The sequence below is a fragment of the Rousettus aegyptiacus genome, unplaced genomic scaffold (genome assembly GCF_014176215.1).
Source record: "Rousettus aegyptiacus isolate mRouAeg1 unplaced genomic scaffold, mRouAeg1.p scaffold_m13_p_4, whole genome shotgun sequence".
Lineage (NCBI taxonomy): Eukaryota > Metazoa > Chordata > Mammalia > Chiroptera > Pteropodidae > Rousettus > Rousettus aegyptiacus.
Genome location: NW_023416307.1, coordinates 50,859,239 through 50,880,675, shown reverse-complemented (window position 1 = coordinate 50,880,675; position 21,437 = coordinate 50,859,239). Strand labels below are relative to the sequence as shown.

At 33.7% G+C, this 21,437-nt stretch overlaps 1 protein-coding gene and 1 pseudogene across 12 annotated transcripts in view; one reads left to right on the top strand and one right to left on the bottom strand.

Moving 5' to 3' along the window:
• LRCH3 (leucine rich repeats and calponin homology domain containing 3) overlaps window positions 1–21,437 on the bottom strand; it is a 98,302-nt gene that overhangs the window by 6,829 nt on the left and 70,036 nt on the right. For 3 of the 12 annotated variants that reach the window (XM_016135215.2, XM_016135211.2, XM_016135207.2), the window contains exons 13-20: window positions 20,927–20,974; window positions 19,396–19,449; window positions 15,768–15,839; window positions 11,489–11,537; window positions 10,876–10,983; window positions 9,431–9,549; window positions 8,677–8,814; window positions 2,783–2,860 (exon numbers count right to left, since the gene is read on the bottom strand). In XM_016135215.2, the coding sequence (XP_015990701.2) occupies window positions 2,783–2,860; window positions 8,677–8,814; window positions 9,431–9,549; window positions 10,876–10,983; window positions 11,489–11,537; window positions 15,768–15,839; window positions 19,396–19,449; window positions 20,927–20,974 (666 nt within the window). The remainder of the gene's footprint in view (window positions 1–2,782; window positions 2,861–8,676; window positions 8,815–9,430; window positions 9,550–10,875; window positions 10,984–11,488; window positions 11,538–15,767; window positions 15,840–19,395; window positions 19,450–20,926; window positions 20,975–21,437) is intronic. The other 9 variants (XM_036219989.1, XM_016135210.2, XM_016135208.2 and 6 more) reach the window with 8 other exon arrangements.
• Window positions 11,629–11,747, top strand: LOC118601892 (annotated as a pseudogene).

The following is a 21,437-nucleotide window of genomic DNA, read 5'->3' as shown; positions in this document are numbered from 1 at the left end:
ATATTGGAGTTAAATAGAAGTTTTTATCACCCATTATAGTTTTTTGAATGGAACGTCTTTAATGAAAGCATAACAAAAAGAGAATACCCATATGCCTAATCTTATCAGAAGTTTTTAATAATCACCTTATTATTCAATGTTTCATTCATAATTTAACCTGTGAATACTTTAAAAGTTACACGGAAAAGGAAGTTGTTTGCCTTTAATACATACCTTGACATAGAATCTGATATTAACATTTATAATATTAAATTTTGTATTATACAATTTCAAAAGTGATCATTATTATATCCCTGATTACAACTCAAACGGAGAAAATGGGGACACTTAGGTAAGTCAGAATGCCCACATGCAGGGGAGAACAAAGGAAGAAGAGGAAGCACAGGTTTCTTCTTCCCTTCTGTAGCACAGGGACCTGAGAATGCTGGTTTGAACATACAAGTGTACTTATTCATTTTACTTCACTTTGTTCTAAGCAAATGACTAATGTTTAGCAGAAATAGCAGCATAACAGGAACCCATCTAAAAGTGGTGGTGGTGGTGGCGCTGGAGGTGGCAGAGACGAGGGTGGAAGGCAAAAGAGAGGAAGAGGTGGCCTATGTGGAATGTCTACTTCCTTTTTTTGGTGGGGAGGAGGGAGAGGAAGAAGGATGTGTTAGGAACCCCAGTCTAACCATCAAGTCTTTTAAAATTATATTTTTTCTATCTCCTGCCTTCAAATAGCATAGCTCTGACAGGAACAAGGGTAGGCTGGCCCACAATAAATACTGTTAACCATTGTTTGGCAAATGCTGAATTAAACGCATGCTTTAAGGTATACTGTTTTTTGTATTGTTGCTGATGGATGGCAAGGACATTCTGAAAGAATTTCAGTGTATGGACTTTAAATGAGACAGATGATGGTTCTGTAAAGCCCAGAGTACAGGTATAATGGCGATAATAAACCCTGGCAAACAGCACTTTAACAGGTCTGACATAGGCTAATTCTGCTAACATGTCTTGCTGTTTGGGGCTGTTTTTGGCACTCTCTTCTGTGTTTGCTGGGCCTCTTTTTAATCATTTGTATCTTTTTCTCTGGTTGTCATTCTCTGCACAAACCCATGCCACCTTCTTTTATTCAAAGAAACTGTGGTATGGAACTGGGGCAGGTACGGGACATGCTGTGTGGTGTGACATCTTCGAGAGACAGAAGGGAAGCACTGAATGTTAATGTATGCACATGAATATTAGAACCTGTTTGTTAATATGGAGAAAATGCGTGCTATTTGTTTAGAAACCTTATAATGCTCTCTTAATATATTTAAAAATGGTTTGTTCTAAAAGAGATGATGAACCTTTAGAAAACTATTATGATAAAAAATGAGAAATTTTCTTGGAATTTGTTCACAGGAACAAAAAAAGGTCCTTGTTAACTGCCACTAAATGTAAATTTCAACTATAATTCAACTTAAAAAAAACACACAAAAGAAAAAAGTTAAAAATAAATAATATCATGATCTGCTTAATAAAAGGTGAAAAAATAACCATGGGAATTCACACTAGTTAATGCAGATGCTCTGTGGAGCTGGGCTCTTTCTCGTCCACCTTGAACATGTGAAAAAGCTGAAAGGAAATGTTGCTCATTGGACAAGTGATGTTGTGACCTTCTCAACTCACGGTTAGTTAAGAGGCAGGAAATGTTAACTGGATAAAAAGAGAGTCACTGTCATGAAAACTATCAGGACAAGGGCTTAGCTTCAAGAGAAATAGAGAAGTTGTTGAGTCAGGGGGGCCACTCCTGGGTTACTGACAGCTAATTAAGAAGGTGATACAAGAAACTTGTTTTCCTCCTTAAAGGTTGGATAAAATATGTTGACAGGCACTGCAGTGGTGTGGTTAACGAAAAAAAATATCAAATGGTACCAAGTTGTTTATTTCTTTAAATTTATATTTATAATTACATTACATATAATATTTCTTAAGAGTACCAGGCTTAGTTGGTTTAATATAACTGTTTTTTAAAGGAGTAATTGAATAAAAATATATCAAGTTCATGTCCTTTAATCACATCTATAAAGTTTAATTTTTCATACTATTAAAGAGCTTTAATAAAGCTATAACTAAGGAAGCTGAAGGCAATAAATCTCAATAGACTAAAAATCTCAAATGCCTAGAAATGGCCTCATGTGTGATAAATTCCAAAGCATTAGAGCTTAGTGGAAAAACTGGTGAAATCTGAACAAAGTCTGTAATTAATAGCATGGTGCTGGTGTTTGTTAGTTTGGGTGACCTACTATGTTTATATAGATGTTAACAGTAGAGGAATCTGGGTGAAGTGTATATAACAACTCTCTGTGCTGTATTTACAGCATTTCTCTAACATTTCAAAGTAAACATTTTAAAAAAATATTAAAGAAAGTGTTGAAACTGATGCCAATAGAAGTATTCTCAATCTGACATGTACTTATTTTGAAGCATAGATTCTACTACGTATAAAGACATATACAAGTCAAATAGCGAGTGGGAATGTTTAGAAAAATATTAGAATAACTATTTTTGATTACTTGGCATTAATTTTTACAATATATTTAAATTTATATGCATACAATTTCTTGGTCCTTGGAAATAAGGGAAACTGCTCAAAAGCATGTTGACTGACTGTATAACACAAAATGTTAGTAATTAATCAGCTTATAGTTCAGAGCTAGTCCTATAAGATTTTAGATAACTGCATTTCTGAAAGATTTTATAAAAATAATACCCGAGTCTATTTAAGCAACATAAAAAATGATAAATTTATTACCTGAGGTACACCAATTTTTCTGCAAGCTTCTAAGAAATTCTCCACATTTCTCCTGCACTTTGCCATTGTTAATTTAGGCTGCAAAAGAAAAAAATGTGGTAAGTTACTACCAAAGTTTGAAAACTTTCGCTAACTTTAAAAATATTCTTGCCAACTGCTTCATAAACTCAGTGCTCTGGATGAGGGGGTCAGCAAACTTTTTCTTAAAGGATCAGATAATAAAGTTAGTCTTGAGGGCTACAAAGTCTATTACAACTACTCAATTCTGCTAAGAGCCTGAAAGTAACCCAGATGATATATAAACAAATAACTGGGACTGTGTTCCAATAAAACTTTGCTTAAAAAATAGGTGCCGGCCTTGGACTACAGTTTACCATTCCTTACTTCAAACATTTGACTTTGATTTTTTAAGGCAAGTGCTAAATATAGAGAAATTTTAAAGGGATAGTTGTTTAATTTCTTTTTTCCATTTTAAGACAATACATACAAAGAAAATTCAGAGGAAAAGCAAGAAAATTAATTACCCACAGCCCCATCATTCAAATATAACCACACTTAACAATTTGGTTCATTTTCTCTTATCTTTTTAAAAAAGGTAATTTTTTAAAAAAGTCAATAACCTTTGTTCATGAATATGCTGCAGATGCATCATTTCTCTACCAAATGGCAATATTTAAATTTTTAAAAACATTTTAATTTTAAAAGATTAAAGAACTAGTTTTTCTGAAAAGATCTCTAATGATTAAAAACACAGAATTGTATCACATGACCTAAAGTTGTAATAAAGTTTTTGCCTAGTGGGTATGGGTTGGTTATAATGTAAAAAAGAAATATGAATTCCATTTCTCAGAATGATTACCAAACTCAATTCTTCAAGTTCACTGGTTTTCAGTATGTTTAAGCATCAAGCATGGATGCCAAACATTTGCAGGGACACTGACCTGGAGCCTTTGTAAGGTAAAAGCCTGTACCATCTCAGGAAACATTTCACTTGTAAATATCTTGTTTTTTTTTTTTTTTTTCCAAAGATGGAATATAATATCATCACAATAAGAGGGGAAACAAGATATTATGTAACAGTGATTGAATGTATTTTTATCTTGGCCTGAGAAAGGAAGCAAGGGCTAGGATTGGCTTTATTATGAAAGATAAGGTAACAAGTGAAATGGATGAAAAGTAGTAATAATTTTAAAACTGAAAATTGAAAAACTTTCAAATTGAAAAACTTTCAAATTGAAAAACTTTCAAAAAGGTTGAGATAGAGGATAGAAATAAATTAGGTTTCTATGGGAGCACCTTTTCTTGCCTATGCCAAGTTCTTCATAATCGAAGTAAAAAAAGGTTTTTTTAAAAAAAGGTGTAACAGTAGAATCATGATCAATTTAACAGGAGGAGAAAAACAATCATGGGGTTCACATCGGCTAACTCAGAATGAAGCAGGGCTCTTTTCTGATGAACAACCTATGTAAAAAAGTAGGTTGTTCATCAGAAAAGTGATGTTGTATATTCTAAACTCCTGGCTAGTTAGGAGAGGAAGGTAAGGTGACCTGAGGCAAAAGAGAAAAGTCACTGTGGCGAAAGCTACTGTGATATGGGCTTAACTTAAAAGAGAAGTTGGGCAAATTAAACACAGGACAACTGCTTTTACTTAGGAGAATTTTCATTGGCCAGAAATTCCCTCTCCATATACCAGTTTCCCTTTCTACATGTAGAAATGGAAGTAGAAACAATGTAACTAACTTCTCTTATTATGAAGAGACCTTATTTGAGCAAACAAGGATCCTGATCTGAGTTTGGGCGAGCAGGCTGGGGGTATATATGCACAGGGACACTATAGATGAGAGACACTAATAAAAGGAGACCTGTTCTACAAAAGACCCCTAAATTTCTGAAACTCTACCGTTCGGATGTCAATATATATGAGACGGCAGAATGTAATAGCTCCGACCATCCAGGCAGAAAAACTTTGTTTCTGTACAAAAGAAAGGATAAAAAGATAGAGTTCATGTTGCTAACTTAAAATCTAGTCCAAGAATCACCACCATCTCAGACAAAAAGAAAAGACTGCTCAGAATGATCATAAGGTCTAACTCAGCACTGTCTCCATGACTACTAGCCTCCTATGACACAAACGGTGTCTGTGTGTGGTGTGGTGGGGAGTAAAATAGAACATTTCCTTTGAGATTTCCCTGCAGTGAGCAGACTTCTGACTTAAGAAGGGGAAGAGGAGCGGGGGACCATCATTTCTCTCTTCAGTCATTCCTTCCCTTAGCATTTATCTAAATTCCAGGGATGTAGGTCAGTGTTTCATAATTAGGATAAAACTCCTTATAGTATGATGAAAGCTGTGAATCAACTCTTGAGCAGAATACACATAAACACAATTTTAGGCAGTTCACAGAGCCCAGGAAGCCCTACGAGTGCACAAGTCCCAAACTACAAATCCCTATTCCATGTGTCTAATGGAATGGCCCGTCAAAAGGGCTCTGGGGTGTAGACTCCCTATCTCGCTGGAGTGCAAGACTTGTGATTTTGCCTTAAGACAAATCTCACAGGAACCTGCTTCCCCCAAAAGCTTTTCCAGAGTTTCAGGTGAGAAAATACATGGTTTTGGATAGCCACATACTGCCTGTTCTATTTCTATACCGTACAGCCTGATCTGAATAAGAAATCTTATGTAGGTTTTGAGGAAGAAAGTAGTTCAACAAAAACATAATCTATATTGAAAGCAACTATAAAATAATTTCTCTTCTGGAATTTAAAATGATTCAGTATTTTTTCAGGCCATCTTCCTTGGTGATATGGTTCATTCAAGATATGGCCAAATCATGTACTGATTTCTGATATGATTCAACCATGCACTTTTAAGAACGTGAACTATACTACTTAATACTTATGCCTACTGAAAAACCAAACAGCAGTTGACCAAATATCAATGGTCCTCCCAAAATAACAAAGAAATATGAATTACAATCTGGTGGTTGCAAACATACATGCCGTCCTGTGTTTCTTTTAAAATGCCTGGACATAAGACCTCCCCTTACAATGAGGGGTCATGTTTTGAATTGAGAGAAAGAAATCATAGTTCATTAGGAAAGTGTCTGTTAAGTTACACTCAGAGTTCTAATTAGCCAGTTGTCCAAGAATTACAATAAATTACCATACATTATATGTAGCCACAAAGAAACTGCTACGGTTTTTCATTTGTATTTGGCTTTAATTTTATATTCTCATCCCGAAAAATCTCTAAGGAAGTAAATTACAAAGCTCTTGGTATGCTCGAAAGAATAAAATAGGAACGAAGTAGTTTAATATGAGGAAGAGCAACTCATAAGAAGGAAAAAGGTATAAATATTTATATTGAAATCTAGTATTGTAACAGAAACTCCATTAAAGCAATATTGACTTATTCATAATAATCATTACCACAATTTGAAAATACGAGTTTTTGTTTGGTTTTTAACTAGAATACTAAACAATTTTCATCTGGTTGATTCAAAAAGCATTTTTTTACTCTCGATGTTATAATTTGAGAAGTTTTACATATTTTTTAACTTCACAGTTCATTTATGAACCAAAAAGATACCCTCCTTAAACCATTTTATTTAATAGGCCTACTTGCTTTTAAGTGTCAAGGACACTATTTCATGAAAGAGTGAATATATTTTTAAGAGAAACTAATGTTCTCGAGAGAATGGACTTAAAACTCATCTCTGTACGTTTCACCCCTGTAAGAATGCTTGAGGTACTCTTGAGTAAGAGTAAGTTTTGATGGTTTTGCTAGCAACTTTTAAATACTGTAATCTCATGTTACACTGATATTTCTTTGACTAATAAGAAAGTCCATGTATTTTATTTCTCTAAGTGATTAAATATTTGTAAAATTTTTTATTTTTCCTATATGTATTTTATATTCTTAAATGTAAGGCACTGTGTTCTGGTGATCAAAGTAAAAAACTTCAGTAATTCTTACTGTCAAATTCCACTTTCTACACTAGCTCCTTGCTACTTCCTAAGTTACCCCCGGAAATGAAGAATGACAGATTTGTCCTTTTTTTTTTTTTTAATTGTTAAATTTCTTTCTTCACTCAGGTGACAGAAATTTGGAAGAATGTAAAGTATGAGTAACCCTTCCTTTACTGGTATTGCCAAATAGTGCATCAATTCTTATTCTCTTAATTACCACCTTTAAGACCAGAATCAAGTCTTTGCAAGTATAGTTGACTTTGAGCTACTGCTCCTTTCTGCCTTTCCTACCTTAAAACTTAATGCCTGTTTTCTGAGGTCACTAAATAAAAAGTGACTACCTACTTTCCTTAGTAGCAATGTATGACTATTTTTGGATGAGCTAGAGGGGAACGGGCCCTATCAGCCTCTTCGGACTTTGGTAACAAAGCAGCTTGTATACTTAGAAGAATATAAGATCCTTGGGAGGGATAAACGATTTGTATCTGGAGAGAAAGGAAGATGAAAATCCAGAAGTGGCAACCTACAGGCCTAGATATAGCTGCAATTTAAGTAAATAATTTGTGCTAAATAAGAACAAATGACCAGAAAAAGAGATAAAGTCAAATCTTTTAAAAAGATTAGACACCATTAAGCATGTCAGAAATACATAGTATCCATTCAGTCATCAAAAGAAGGTGTCACGACAATCAAATCCAATGTGGGAACCTTGATTATATCGTGTGTGTGTGTGTGTGTGTGTGTGTTGGGGAGGGGAGAGGAGTGGAGCAGCTATGAAAGACATTCTTAAAACTGAGAAATCTGAATATAACTTGTAGATGCTGTTGGTGCCTCACCCAGTGTCCCTTTACCTAGCCTATGCACCTGTCCTCACATTCTATCCCCACTACTAGCTGGCTGATAATGGCTCACACCTTCAGGCAGGAGGGCTCAGCCCCCATTATGAATCAGTAATTTGCAATGGGGAAAAGCAAGGTGGCCAAGACAATTCTCTGAAATACTTAGGGGGTAAAGTGTTATGTATATTTGCCTTTTAAATGGTGCAAAATACACACATACAAATACAGACAAAGCAAGATAGCAAAATGAGATAACTATCAGATTTAGGTAGAGGCTTTAAGAGCGTTCCTTATATTTTTCTTTCATAATAAAAATTCGAAGGAAAAAAATGTGTGTAAACCCAAAGCTTGCTCTTTTGAGGGTTGTCATCCTGATACGGACATCCACATCTGACCAGCAGTCTAAACAAAACCTGCCAGTCATCCTACATGCATATTCTTTCTCCCTCATTTTCTACCGGAGATTGGTCACTAGACCATGTCAATTCCACTCCTCAAATAGTCATCATTCTAAAATGCAATTATAATCACATTATTCTCCTCAAACTGTTCCAGTGTTTCCTCATTGTATATACAAAGATAAACTTCTAATTCCGTTATGTGGAACATAAGGCCCTTTGTCATATGGCCCTTGGCTTACCTCTCCAGCTACATCTCCTGTCATTTGCATCCACACCTTGTGCATAATCTATTCTGAACTTAAGAATTCCTTGAATATGCCATGATCTTCCTTATCTTTTCAATCTAGTAATGATATGCAGAGAATGCCTTCTTCCCTCTTTATAATGCTGGCAAGTTCCTACAATTTTATCTCCTCAGGGAAGGCTTTCTTGAATTCTTCAGGCAATATTAAGTGGTCCCTTTTTGTACTTCTCTAGCACACCTCTTACACACCTCTCTTCTAACATGTATCACCACACTGCTACAAGCTACTGTTTATGTGCCTATTTTTTCTCTAGAGGAAGTGAGATCTGGAAAGCAGGGATTGGACTTTTCATATTTGTATATCTAGCATTCTGTATAAGGTCTGCCATTGTACTTAATAAATGTCTGATGAGTAGCCAACATTTTTTAAAAATATAAACTTACTACAGCTGGTGAGGGAACGTGAATGCTTGGGACAGATCGAGGCCGCACATGATTGGCCAAATGGCAAAGAACAACACCATCTGTTAGAGCTGCTCCAAGATCACAAGGCAGAGATACTTTCAACCGGTATTCAATATGCTAAAAGAACAGGAAAACATGTACTATATTAATTGAAGAGTGGCTGACATAATGGGCATAATGGAGTTACAACAGAATATATTTAATTAGAAATCAAGATAAAAAACAAAAACTTAAGTACCACAATCCCTATTTTATCCTTCTATCTTAAGTCAATAGGTTAAGGAGAGCAACTACATATGTATGGTAGCCAGGCCACAGTGGTACCAAGTGCTACAAGAGAAATTCATTTACAATTTTCTGATTAAAAACAAACACAAACTAGATTCTCTTTCAACTCCAAAATAAAATTAACTCTATGTATAATCTGTGATATGTATGTGTAAACACATGTAAATTATCATTACTCTTGCTTTTTTATAACATAAGGCAGAAATTTTAAATGAGTAGGGCCAGGGATTAAGCTTTATAGAACGATCCATCTCATTTTCCTTGTAAACAGCTGATTAAGAGTAAAATTTCTTTTACATTCATCATACAGTGGGCAACACAGTACACAATGGACACTTGTTTATTCTATTAAAAAATACACGTCAAGTTAGCAAAAGATAGCCGGATTATGGGCTAGCTATAGCAGTATCGATGAAAAAGCATAATTCAAAGATAAAGTACACACTTTCCGTAGTTGATCTATTAATTCCAGCTCTTCTTCTCTCTGCCTTGAATTCTGTCTTGCTAAGAGATCTGCAGAATCAGAAGTAGGCGCAGAAGACGAAAGGAGGGGTGAAACATGACCTAAAAAATATTAGTATGTAAGACAGAACGGCAATTGCCAGTGCTGGAAAAACACCCTGAACTACCTAATCACAGTTTCCTTGCAAGTATAATACTTGCTACTTCTGGATGAATTCTTTTAAAAAAGGTTTTATTATGGAAATTTTTCAATATACACAATAATAGGGAGAATAGTAAAAAAAAAAAAAAAAAGTCCATTACCTATTTGGCTTAACTACTTTGTTTGATTACATCCACTTAATGTTTTTAATGAAAAACAAAATACAAAGAAAATTACACACAAATCATAAGCAAAGAGCTTGATAAATTATCAAAGTGCATACAACCATTATCAACACCCAGAAGCCCCTCTCAGGTTCCCTACCTACCAGTACAAAGGTTACTTTTAATACCACAGATTTTAATGAGGACTTCATTATCCTGACTTCTAACCCACAGATCAGTTTTGTCCTTTTTGAACTTTCTATAAATGAAACCATTATTATATATCTATGCTTTTCTGTCTGCATTCTTTAGATCAACATTATAAGGTTTATCTATGTTGTGTATATTAATTCGTTTATTTTCATTGCTTATATGGTATACCATTGTATAAATTTACCGTAATGATTTATCCATTATATCATTGATATACATTTAATTTGGGGCTATTAGGAAGAGTACTGCTATATTTTTGTACATCTGATTTGATATACATGTGTACATATTTCAGAAAGCAAACTTGCAAGTCATAAGATATACAAATGTTTAACATTACATAATGTAAACAGTTTTCAATACTAATTTACAATCCCACCAGCAGTGTGTTTCTGGTTTGATTTTAAATCTTACTGTAAGCGCATCTATCAGTTACAATAAAAGCAGTTATTTTGGACTTGAAATGTTTGTTTCTAATTCTCGGTAACTTCTTTGTGGGCCAGGCAAAAATCTGTCATGTTAACTAAAATAAACATGAGAACTAAGTAGATTTAAAAAATTATTGACTTATTTCTTTAAGAACACAGAAAACAGTTTTTATCAACAAAAAAAATCTGAGAAAGAGCTCATTACAGACAGGAGGAACATTCTCTGAAATCCTGAGAGAGTTATTTGTTCAAACACTATAACCTGTTTTTAGGTGGTACTAAGAAACTTTCCCACTAAAACAAATTCAAACAACATTCTCTGGCTTAAATGTAATACCACAGATAAATGCAGGGTTTAAAGCTTTTGCCAATGTGACATCTCCGCGTAGATGTTTAAAAGCACGTAACAGTTAATGTCATTATATAACCTCCACCCAGCCACCCACCCACCCACCACCACCTTTTAGTCACTACCTCCTACCTTTATTTGTTTCTGCCCTGACAGCTGCTCGGAAAAGGAAACTTTCAGGGCGCTGAGGCTGGTTTCTCTGGATAGCAGCAGGAAAACAATATGCAGGGGAATGATGAACTAAATCAGCATAGAAAGTAAAATTAAAGGAAGTGGAAAAACATTTAATATAGTAACAGATACATATATCACAAAAGTTCAATAAATGGAAAATAAAGAAAAAATCGACTTAAATGTGGCAATGATATAAAAGAATAATTTTATTAATACAAAATCTGGTACAGAAAAGTAACATTGACAGGAGGAAGGCTGCTTGTATATACTTTCATTATCATGTTATTTTTGGTATATAAATAAAGACAGAATGAATGTTAATATATAAAATACAGTCTCTTGCAAACTTATAGCACTGCTAGCTCACGCTCATTTGTTCATAGCAAATGGCTGAGTAGTTAAACAACCAGTTAAATTAAAAAATTGAAAATGTGTAGAAAGTTCCCAATTTTGTGTCTCATTTCACATCTCAGAAAAGGAAAACACAGTTCTCTAAGAAGTAATTTATCAGGAGAATCCTGATAAGGCATTATAATCCTGATGTGGTTAATTGCACCTCTGTGTCTATTACCTGTTTCTGTTGTTGGTGAACTTGATACAGCATTAGATCTGTCATCATTCTGTGGAGAGATAAGATTTTCATCAATAATTATTACTCACGAAGAGGTACTCTACATTTATGGAAACTTTGGGATTATTTAAAAAACATGTGTCTATGGCCATGCTACCCTGAATGTCCCCAATCTCGACTGATCCCAGAAGCTAAGCAGGGTCGGGCCTGGTTAGTACTTGAATAGGAGACCACCTTGGAATACCAGGTGCTGTAGACATTAAAAAACAAAACAAAACAAAAAAACATGTAATTCTCCTTCAAAATTAAGTCTAGAAATGAGAATTCAGTGTAATGAATTAATTTTTTATTTTTTTAAAGCCAACCTTTTTATTTAGTTCTACAGATACAAGGTTTATGTAATGCATTCTCTAAAGATGGTCTTATTATTATAACAGGCCTTTCCTATGATTGTGAAAAATGATCATCCCAAGGCAGAAAACTTTATTGGGAAATGTATAGAAGAGAACAAATTTTTATTTTATAATAATATTTTCTGGTATAGTTTCTAATGTGTTTTTACCAACCCCCCATCCCTCAGGGAATAACATTTAATGTGTTAAGAAATAGTAACGGAGGTTTCTTAATTTCAGTTAAGAAATAAGGTGTTTAAAGATGATAGAATCTGTTCAGAAGAGGAAAGTGAAGAGTTTCTCCATGCTAAGGACTAACAATGAACACCCAGAAGGACATTCAACCCCAAAAGCAGCAGCTACTTGATATATATCTGTGGAGAATGTCACACAGAAAATGAAATAAAATCCAGAGATCCAATCAGATGCTGAGAATGTGGATACAGAATAATGTATAAGGACTAAAAGACCTGTGGTTTTGATGCTTGATAAAACAAAGACCTTAGAGGAATATCTTTGTATTTGAATTTGCTGTTAATGTTGTTGTAGAGCTTTTGATTACTGCACTTATCTTTATGAATACAACTCTATACACATGATTTCATTTAAAAAAACTGTATTTAGGTATCTATTAATAATTTATATAAAGAAATTTTTTTTGTTCAGTTACATGATTTGTAATTTAATATTATTATATATGTCACCTGACACACAACGAAGGTTAAAAGTGCTTTCCCAAACAACACCTTTAATCAAAACCTAGAATCGTCTATGGCCATTGCCACCCTGAACGTGCCAAAATTCATCTGACCTTGGAAGTTAATAAGAAGGGTCAGGCCTGGTTAGTACTTGGATGGGAAACCACCTAGGAATACCAGGTGCTGTAGGTGTTAAAACAAACAAACAGACAAACAAACAAACAAAAACCTAGAATCACTTGGGGCCCTTGTTAAAGTTTTCTAGGGCTCTCAAAAAAAAAAAAAAAAAAAAAAAGATGATAGCTGTATTTCCAGAATGGTATTTGGTCCAAGATGTTTTTAATTCTTTAAGGAATTGTAAAAAGAAGGAAGAGCTAGCTCAACTGGTGTTAAGTTTACCTAAAAGGGGGGAAATGTACATAAGTTAATTTAAAAAGAAGTGCTAGTTGGTTGGGTTAGAGATACTGAAGACTTGGCAGGAGAGTAGAAGAAAAGCTAGAGTAACAATTTTTCAGGCTTTGATATCTAGTTATACTCAATAATTTAAATATAACTTTATGATGTAATAACCAAGAGATATTTTTGAATGAACAGAACGACTTTAAAACACACACACAGAGACACATCTGCTCCCATGCTTTTCTCTCCCCTTTGGTTTCAATGTTTTCAGAAATCTTTTCTCTAGCTGCTATTGAGTCAGATGAAATTAATGATGACAGGGAATTTTAATTGCTTAAGTAAATAAACAGAAGCCATGGAGTTAAGAAAATTCTTGGACGGATCTGGAAGACAATTTTGTGGTAACCAATCCTTGGTTTGACCCTCTTAGGTTTAGAATTAAGACTTAAAAAGCATTGAATGAAGAAATAAATCATATCTTATCTTTATTAGTGAAAAAGACAAGATGTTCATGAAGTTTACAGACTGCAATAAGCTAAGTTTAGAATACTGAGAAGAAATGGAAATTTAAATAACAAATTTAAAATAACAATAGGAACTAGCAAAAAAAAATGAATAGGGGAGCAAATGAGGCAAGAGCTGGATATATTTATAAGGAAACAAAAGAAAATTCTTATTTCAAGGAATATGAGTTAGGAAGGAGAAAGCTGGTTAGCTAAACAAAGACCAATTCAAGGACCAATGGCACAAACAGAAAAACAAAAAGTAAAGATTATTCCAGGTACAGAGGAAAAATAGTTTTAAAAAATTTAAAAAGACCTATTAGTACGAGTCAGGCTAGAAATTTAAGTATAGTAAGGAATAAAATGATAAAAGTTAACAGAAAACTCTATTAGATGAGAAAAGCTGAAAAAAATTCCAATGAATGGCAGCAAATATTCTCAACCTCCAAAAACGCCAAAAGATAATATTATCACAGTTGGGTGTAATGAAAAAGAAAGCCAGAATAAAGGAGACTTGTAAAATGATGACTGAAAAAAATGTACTTTTATTAAATCTAAGTAACTTGCATTTTAGAATTACTAAAATAATTGGTTCCAATCACTCACCAACCATTGACTATATTTGAGAACTCATGTAGAAATGGAGAACAAAAGTGGAAACTGAAATGAACTCGACTTTTATGTCTGGTTAAGCAACAAAAGAAATAAAATCATGCCTAAATATAGCATGTACCTGCTGTAAAATAACTGGGATACCAAAAAATAAAGAACAAATCTTTTTAAACTAATCATCTGACAGCGCAGCAAGTCTGCTAGAAAAGTTAGACTTATCACACAACTTTTGACATTCACATTTGGCCTTTCTCAAAAATGATTCTGGGAGAGAATACCAATGCCCTAAGGTAGCCAACAAGTGGAATGAATTAACTTTTCTCCTACACATCTGGGATGGAGAGAATTTTGAAAACGGTCCCTCAGATAGTTTTCTATGTTGTTTTTCAAATAAGAAAGGTTAACAAAGGGTTAAAACAAAAGAAAATTAGAGTTTTTTCAGAAGTCATCCGGTACCTATAGCATCAGAGAGAAGGTTTGTCAGGTTTACAGATATTCTAAAAGTTGGAGTCAGCATTTAGAAGGACATGATGTAAGAATTTGAAAGTATTCTGGTAAATTCGAGAAGTAAAGATGTTCAAAAAGTAAAATTAATTTAACCAATGTCACCATTAAAAAAAGTAAAATTATTTAGGAAAACAAAAGATAAGAGATATGAAAATTAATTATCATTTAGAAATATAATTAAAACTCTTGAGAATTAGAATGAATACTAAACAAAATTAATATCAAAATGGAAAAAGTCAACTTAATGCTCAGAGAAAGACGTGAAAAACGCTTATTTCATGCTCACAGTGAGGGATATATTTCTCATTGGGAACTGTGAAGACAAAATGGAAGGCAGAGAACTTGTGAAAGTTCATAAAGACTGATAGGCCAGGAAAGCCATGTAAAAGGATCAGAGTTTATTTAGGGAGAAGACAAGAACAGCATCATAATAATTTTCAAATATAAGGATTCTTGCATAAAGACTGCTACTTACTAGAAAATGTCCACTCTAGAAAGAAAAGAAATGTAAACCACAGGAAGACAGAAGTTAGAAAAAGAGAGGACCTTCTTGACAGTGAGGATTATTAATCATTTCTTATGTACTGTATGATAACAAATGTAGAATTACTATCTCTAGAGGCCTTCAAAAAAATAATATAATACAGGTTCCTTATTTAGGCTTCCAGGCTATGTGCTCTTTGTTACAAGTATGCTTTTATACACGAAAGCAGCCACAGACAATACATAAAGAATCAGGAGTGGCTGTGCACCAATAAACTGTTTACCAAAACAGGTAGTCCAGGGGGCCATAGCCTGCTGACCCCTACTGTAGAGGATTTTGAAAATAACAGTTTTTGGGACTGGAACTAAAATTATTTTGCAAGTATATTAAACAACAGAGTGGATATGATACTGCATATTAACCAAAGCAAAATAAGAAGTCATGATAAAAGAATAATCACTGATAAAATTAGAATGCAGTCTTCATGACTGTCTGGGATGATAAAACTGTCAATAAATTTCAAGAGAAACTAATGTTAAACTCAAACGGTTTTATAAACTTGGGTATATTTCACGCAAACCTAGATTTTAGATTGTCTGCTGTTAGACCAACCCACTGGAAAACTTAAGACCTTCACTATATACCCCCTTCCCAAAGTTGATGAATTATAGTAACAAGAGATACCTTAAGAGGCACGGAGGCAGAAGAATGAGGCACGGTAGCAGCAAAGCCCACTTGATTCAACCCTGACAGCGACTAAATTTCAAAAGAGAAAGAGAAGAAACAGAAGGCAGCATTTATGTTAGCAAAATGTCTGGCTGGCAGGCAGGCCGGCAGGCAGGCAGATCAGGTCAGTGAAATTAGAAACAAAGTTTCTAATTTCTGTTTGACAGACTTTCAAATGGTTTACTAAGATATTGATAGGGCAGAAAAAGATACTTGGGGGGAAAATTAACTGTATAATTCAAACTATTTCAATATCTCATACTATATTAAGAGAGAAATAAAAGGCATAATTTATTGAAAATAATTCTATTTTGAAATAAAACTGGTCACATCAAAATTTCTTTAGCAAAGCAGCCTTGAAACTAATGAGTCCTGCACTGTTTCTATGGAGGGGGGTGGGGGAGCAGTCAAAGAGCTCATTTTAACTGAGCAAAACCAACATGAGTTAGAACAATATTTTCCAATATTGATCCAAATTAGATTATAATTCAATTTAATGTCTTTGATATGAGAAGAAAGGACATGAAGATTTTTGCATCACACCTTAAGGATGAACCAGCATTTAATTTCTGCCTCTGTGAAGGTCTAAATAACCTTTAAGAGGTTAAGCAGAATTTTCCTTCTTTAAATCCTTTACCCATTCACCAACCTACATATGACTAGTTAGATTTTTAGAGATAGTTATTGTACAGATTTTGATTACAGATTAAAGCTGCTCAAAACATGACAATTTTTTCATTTGGTGGGGAGTGGAAATCAGAGAAGACACGACTTTCACAAAGGGTGTTGGATAAGACTGTACCTATTAAAAGAACGAAATGCCAAAGGCTTAATGATATCAAAAGCTTTATAAGTTAAGTTATTTAAAGAAATTTAAATTGGGATCACATGCATTTGAATCATGGGATGGTAGAACAGCAATACATGCGGGTATTGAGAAAAAAGTGTGTAGGTGGTCAATAAAATAAATACAATTATTTTTCATAAGACTTGATAGACAGCAATGTCTTTTTGTTTTCAAAAAAGAAAAGTATGCAACACACGCTGTGACATTATTTTAAGGCAGAAAAAAGTGAAAAAAATGTAGTCAAGAACAAGACTGTGACGACAGTAATATAATGTATATATGTCACCTATTTAGATTTCTTGGCCCTCTTTATAATCAAAAATGCAGGAATTACTGTCAATCTCAAATATAATAAAGCTAAAAACCATTATGTTGGCAAAGAAGGAAAAAAGGAGTGAAGGGAAGAGGAAGTGAAATATGCACTTCTCTACTATCTAGAGATGGGATACAGATACGGATAGGACACAGATGAAAGCGAAGTAGGGCAGCCCTAAGAGAATGTTAGTATAACTGATATTAACTATTACTAATACTCATTTCCAATTTTATATTTCGAAGTCTTTAAATCAAATTCAACATTTATCTTGCCGCTATACCATCAGACTTTTTCATCAAGAAACAATTCAATGAACAATTGACCATTAGATGCACAACATTTACATTTACATGTTCATTCAGGAAATATTTATTGAGCACCTAATGTATCCAAGAAACTATGATAGGGACTAAGCACACATAAGTAAATGCAACAGAGAATACCACTGGGCCTATGAAGCTATAGTCTAGCCGTCTAAAAGGGGAGAGATGTAAAATAATAAATACCCACCTAAAAGTACTATGAAGAAAAAGTAACAGTGGAAACATAAACTTGATTTGGGGGTGGAGTGTTCCAGAAAAGCCGTTTTAAAGATGTCACATTTAAGCTGACACCTGACAGATGAGTAGAAATTAACCAAGGGGTATATGCAGGGAGGAAGAGGCATTCCATGCAGAGGAAAAGGTCTTTGCAAAGGTCCTGAAGTAGAAAAGGGCTTGCCATTTTTAAAGAGCTGAAAAATGCTGGTATAGCATGAGCCCAGAGATGAAAGATAGAGATGGTAGTCATATAATATATAGGAATATACAAGAGCTTATAGGCCAAGTTAAGAAATCTGAACTTTATTTGAAGGAGCTTGCAGGGCATGTTAAGAAGTATGGACTTTATTTTACCACAGGAATCCACTGAAGAGTAGTTTTGAGAGGATCAGAGAGGTATGATTTAAAATACGATTCTTCTGCACAGTGTTGGACACTATTTGGCACATAAAAATATGTGAGACATGGCTCTTGCCTTTAAAAGGCCATCTAATTTAGGTGTGACAAGAATGGTGATCATTAATACAAGTATATGTGTTTTGAAAATGGCTGAAGGCCATTTTAAATTCCATGCTAAGGGGATTTTGTTATTTTTTCAAATTCCACTTTTTCCTTGACAAAAAAGTCTGGGCACTCACACTTCTATCACTTACGTGTTATTAAATCTCACCTTCAGTTTCCTAAATTGTTTTCAATTACAGGAAAGTATGAAATTATAGGATAGTATGAAAGGCATACGGCATGGTATTTAATGTAGGTTCTCCAGTCAGCCAAATCTATATTTGAACCCAGCCTGGCACTTACCAGCAATGTGACCTTGGATAAGTCACAGTCTGGATAAGACAGTCTGTGCCTCAGTAATCATTTGTAAAATGGTGATATGTTTAACTTTAACTCTTAAAGTTGCTGTGAGGAGTGAAGGAGATAATTCTGGTAAAGTATATGAATCATCATAGGCTCTTAATATTTCTCTGCATTAATTTAAATTATCAGTTGCTTCTATATCACTAAAATTACAGAGGCTGGTGGTTATATTTATGTATAAGACTGACCAATTAAAACATGCTTTTTATCCATCTCAAAGAAAATGATGATTGATCACAGAAATCTGAACAAAGGAAGTTTAGGTAGCAGGAATCTCATACTGAAGTATGCAGTTCATGCAGTAATATGCACAATGGCGACAGCAGCACATAAGACAAGAATTGTTAGAGACAGTAGATTTTTGAACTGCTAGTTTTTATTATTACCATGAAAAAATAACATAAAACATGATGGGAAAAGCAATTATGTAAATGGTTAGAATTCTCTTTCAAAGCTGATGTAAGACTTTCAATAAAGTCTTTCATGTTATCCTTATTTTCACCTGAGTATGAAAAATGGGCATAGATGGATAATCTTAAGATGATAGTATTTTTTAAAAGGTTGGGATTTTCAGTAGCTTAAGACAGATGATAAAACAGGATGCCAAAAACATAGTTGTAAAATTAGCATTGTGGAGTAAGGGAATCCATTTAACACACAGGTGACTCATGAATGAAATTAATGATTAATAAATAAGTACAGCTAGAATTAGAAATGACATTTAAAAAACTAATACATTATGCCTTTTTCTCCCAATATACATACAAAGCCAATATGGTTCTCAGTGCAACTGTTTTAGTTTTGGAAACTAACAAAGATACTTGATTCATAGCTGCAGAGCACTGGAATACTGGGTAAATTATCAACAGTAACACAGAAAAACAGTTCTAGCTATTTCTAAAGCATTTAGTAACGATGACCATCATGTTTTATGGTATACAGATCATTTCTGAATGCACACCAGCTAATCTCCAATATCTGTACACAGTTATTTAAAATCATTTTGTGCAAGGCTCTTACCACTAACAAGGCACTATCATCAGTATGCTGAGACCTTCTGGATGGAAAGGGACACTGGAGAGGTGGAGAAAATGAAGCAATATCAAAAACAAACTATGCACACACATGACGTATTTCACAAATACAGAGGCAAAGAGACATACTAAGACATACTTGTGAAGATATTAACATATAGGACTATATTCACTATCATTTGGAATTCATGTACAATAGTTAATAATTTTATGCTGAGTAATGATTTTCTTCTGAAGAGCTTAAATAACTTCAAATATGATCTAACTGCCTCAACGTTTTAAAGCAATAGGGGACAGGGATTATTATTCTTTGTTCACAGGAGAGAAAGCTGCAGTATAGATGGAGCAATAATGTAAGTTTCTGTGGTCATTTAGTGAGCCAGTGACATATTTAAAAACAATATACTCAAGAGCCATGATTTCTAGTCTAAGCATCTCTTCACATTACCTTTCTCAGACAAAACGAAAGTATAACTGGAAATTTTAAAACTGTTATTTTCCTGAGAAACTTTAGTTTTTAGACAATGCATTCTCCAGAATAACCATCAAGAAGAAAACGTGGAGTAAAAAAGGAAGAGAGCCTTAACTAACTTTAGTTGTCAAAAGTTTGTACAGTATTACCATGTGAAGAAAAGACAACTGAAAATATTTAAGTGAATTTTTCAGGTATTAAAGCAATGTGTAAGTTCTCGTATAAACAAAAAGTAGTTACTATTATATCTAATAAGATTTTTAAAACTTTCTAATTGATAATTTAAAACATTTCCAACAATATATTTTACCATTCCAGAAACACTTATGCTTTAAAAACACTGCTGTGAAAATCGATGCTTATAAAGCCCCGTGTGTTAGGTTTTCAAAGAACTTACTTTACAAAAAAGCAAACTCGAGATTCACATAAAATAGTGCTTTTATGCATTATTCATAAATTGAATAAATGAGAAGGCAAAGATAAAGGAAAATGGTTAATTAGAATGCCAACTATAATAAAAATAGTCATTTAGTAAGCTTCGTGATTAAAAGTGCATAAATTTTAAAAAGGTTAAACAATTAATTTTACATGTTAACTTGTAATGAAAATGTCCTAAATATTACAAAACTAATGTGTACAAAGTATAATCAATAATATACACACTTAGGCAATGAGCAATGAAGCTGAAATACTATGTAGAGTCTTTGTTTAATACCGACACCATTCCTCTGCGTCAGATAACCCTTCTCAGGACTATCTCACTACACAGTATGCTTCAAAAAAGGGTGAGGGAGATGATACCTCTGGTGAGGATGGGGAGGGAAACAAATAATCTCCAGATGGACCTGTATAATATTAAAAAAACCTTGATCTATAGATTCTGACAAATTCCCCAGCCTATATTTTTTCTCCCTAATAAGTAGAATTTGTGAGCGGAAAAGAGAAAATAGCAATATATTAATCACTGAAAATGTGATAATCACACATCAAATATTTCATTGCAATAATAAAAAATTCCAAAGAAAAGGTAATTATATAGACTTACCTCACCATCTAAGGGGGGTTGTTTTTGTGTACTGTGTGGTGCTTTTTGCTATAAGACCCCCCGATACCCCCCAAAAAAGGAAAGTTGGTTAGAATCTGGAACACTAGAAATGATCAATTCTACTTACTAAAATAATCACATTAATATCTGTATCTCTTGTGTATAGCACTTTTCTAGATTTACTGGTTAGAAGATGTTGCCCTTCCTTTTAAATAACTTACAATTTAAATAAGGAAAAGCAATAAAATGACAACTAGTATTTTCATATTTCTATAAGCATCTATAAACAGAAATTTTTTAAACATGATGTTTTTATAGGTACATGCATACAAACACATTCATAAAGTAGTAATATCTCACTATATTCTCTCAATGAAGTCATTCTCTCTTTCTCTAATGGCTTCAAATGTCACTCAAATGCTAACAGATTTAGTTCTCATCAAATTTCACATTTGCATTCTCGTCAGTCAAATTTCATATTTGCATTTTCAACAGCCTATGGAAACACTCC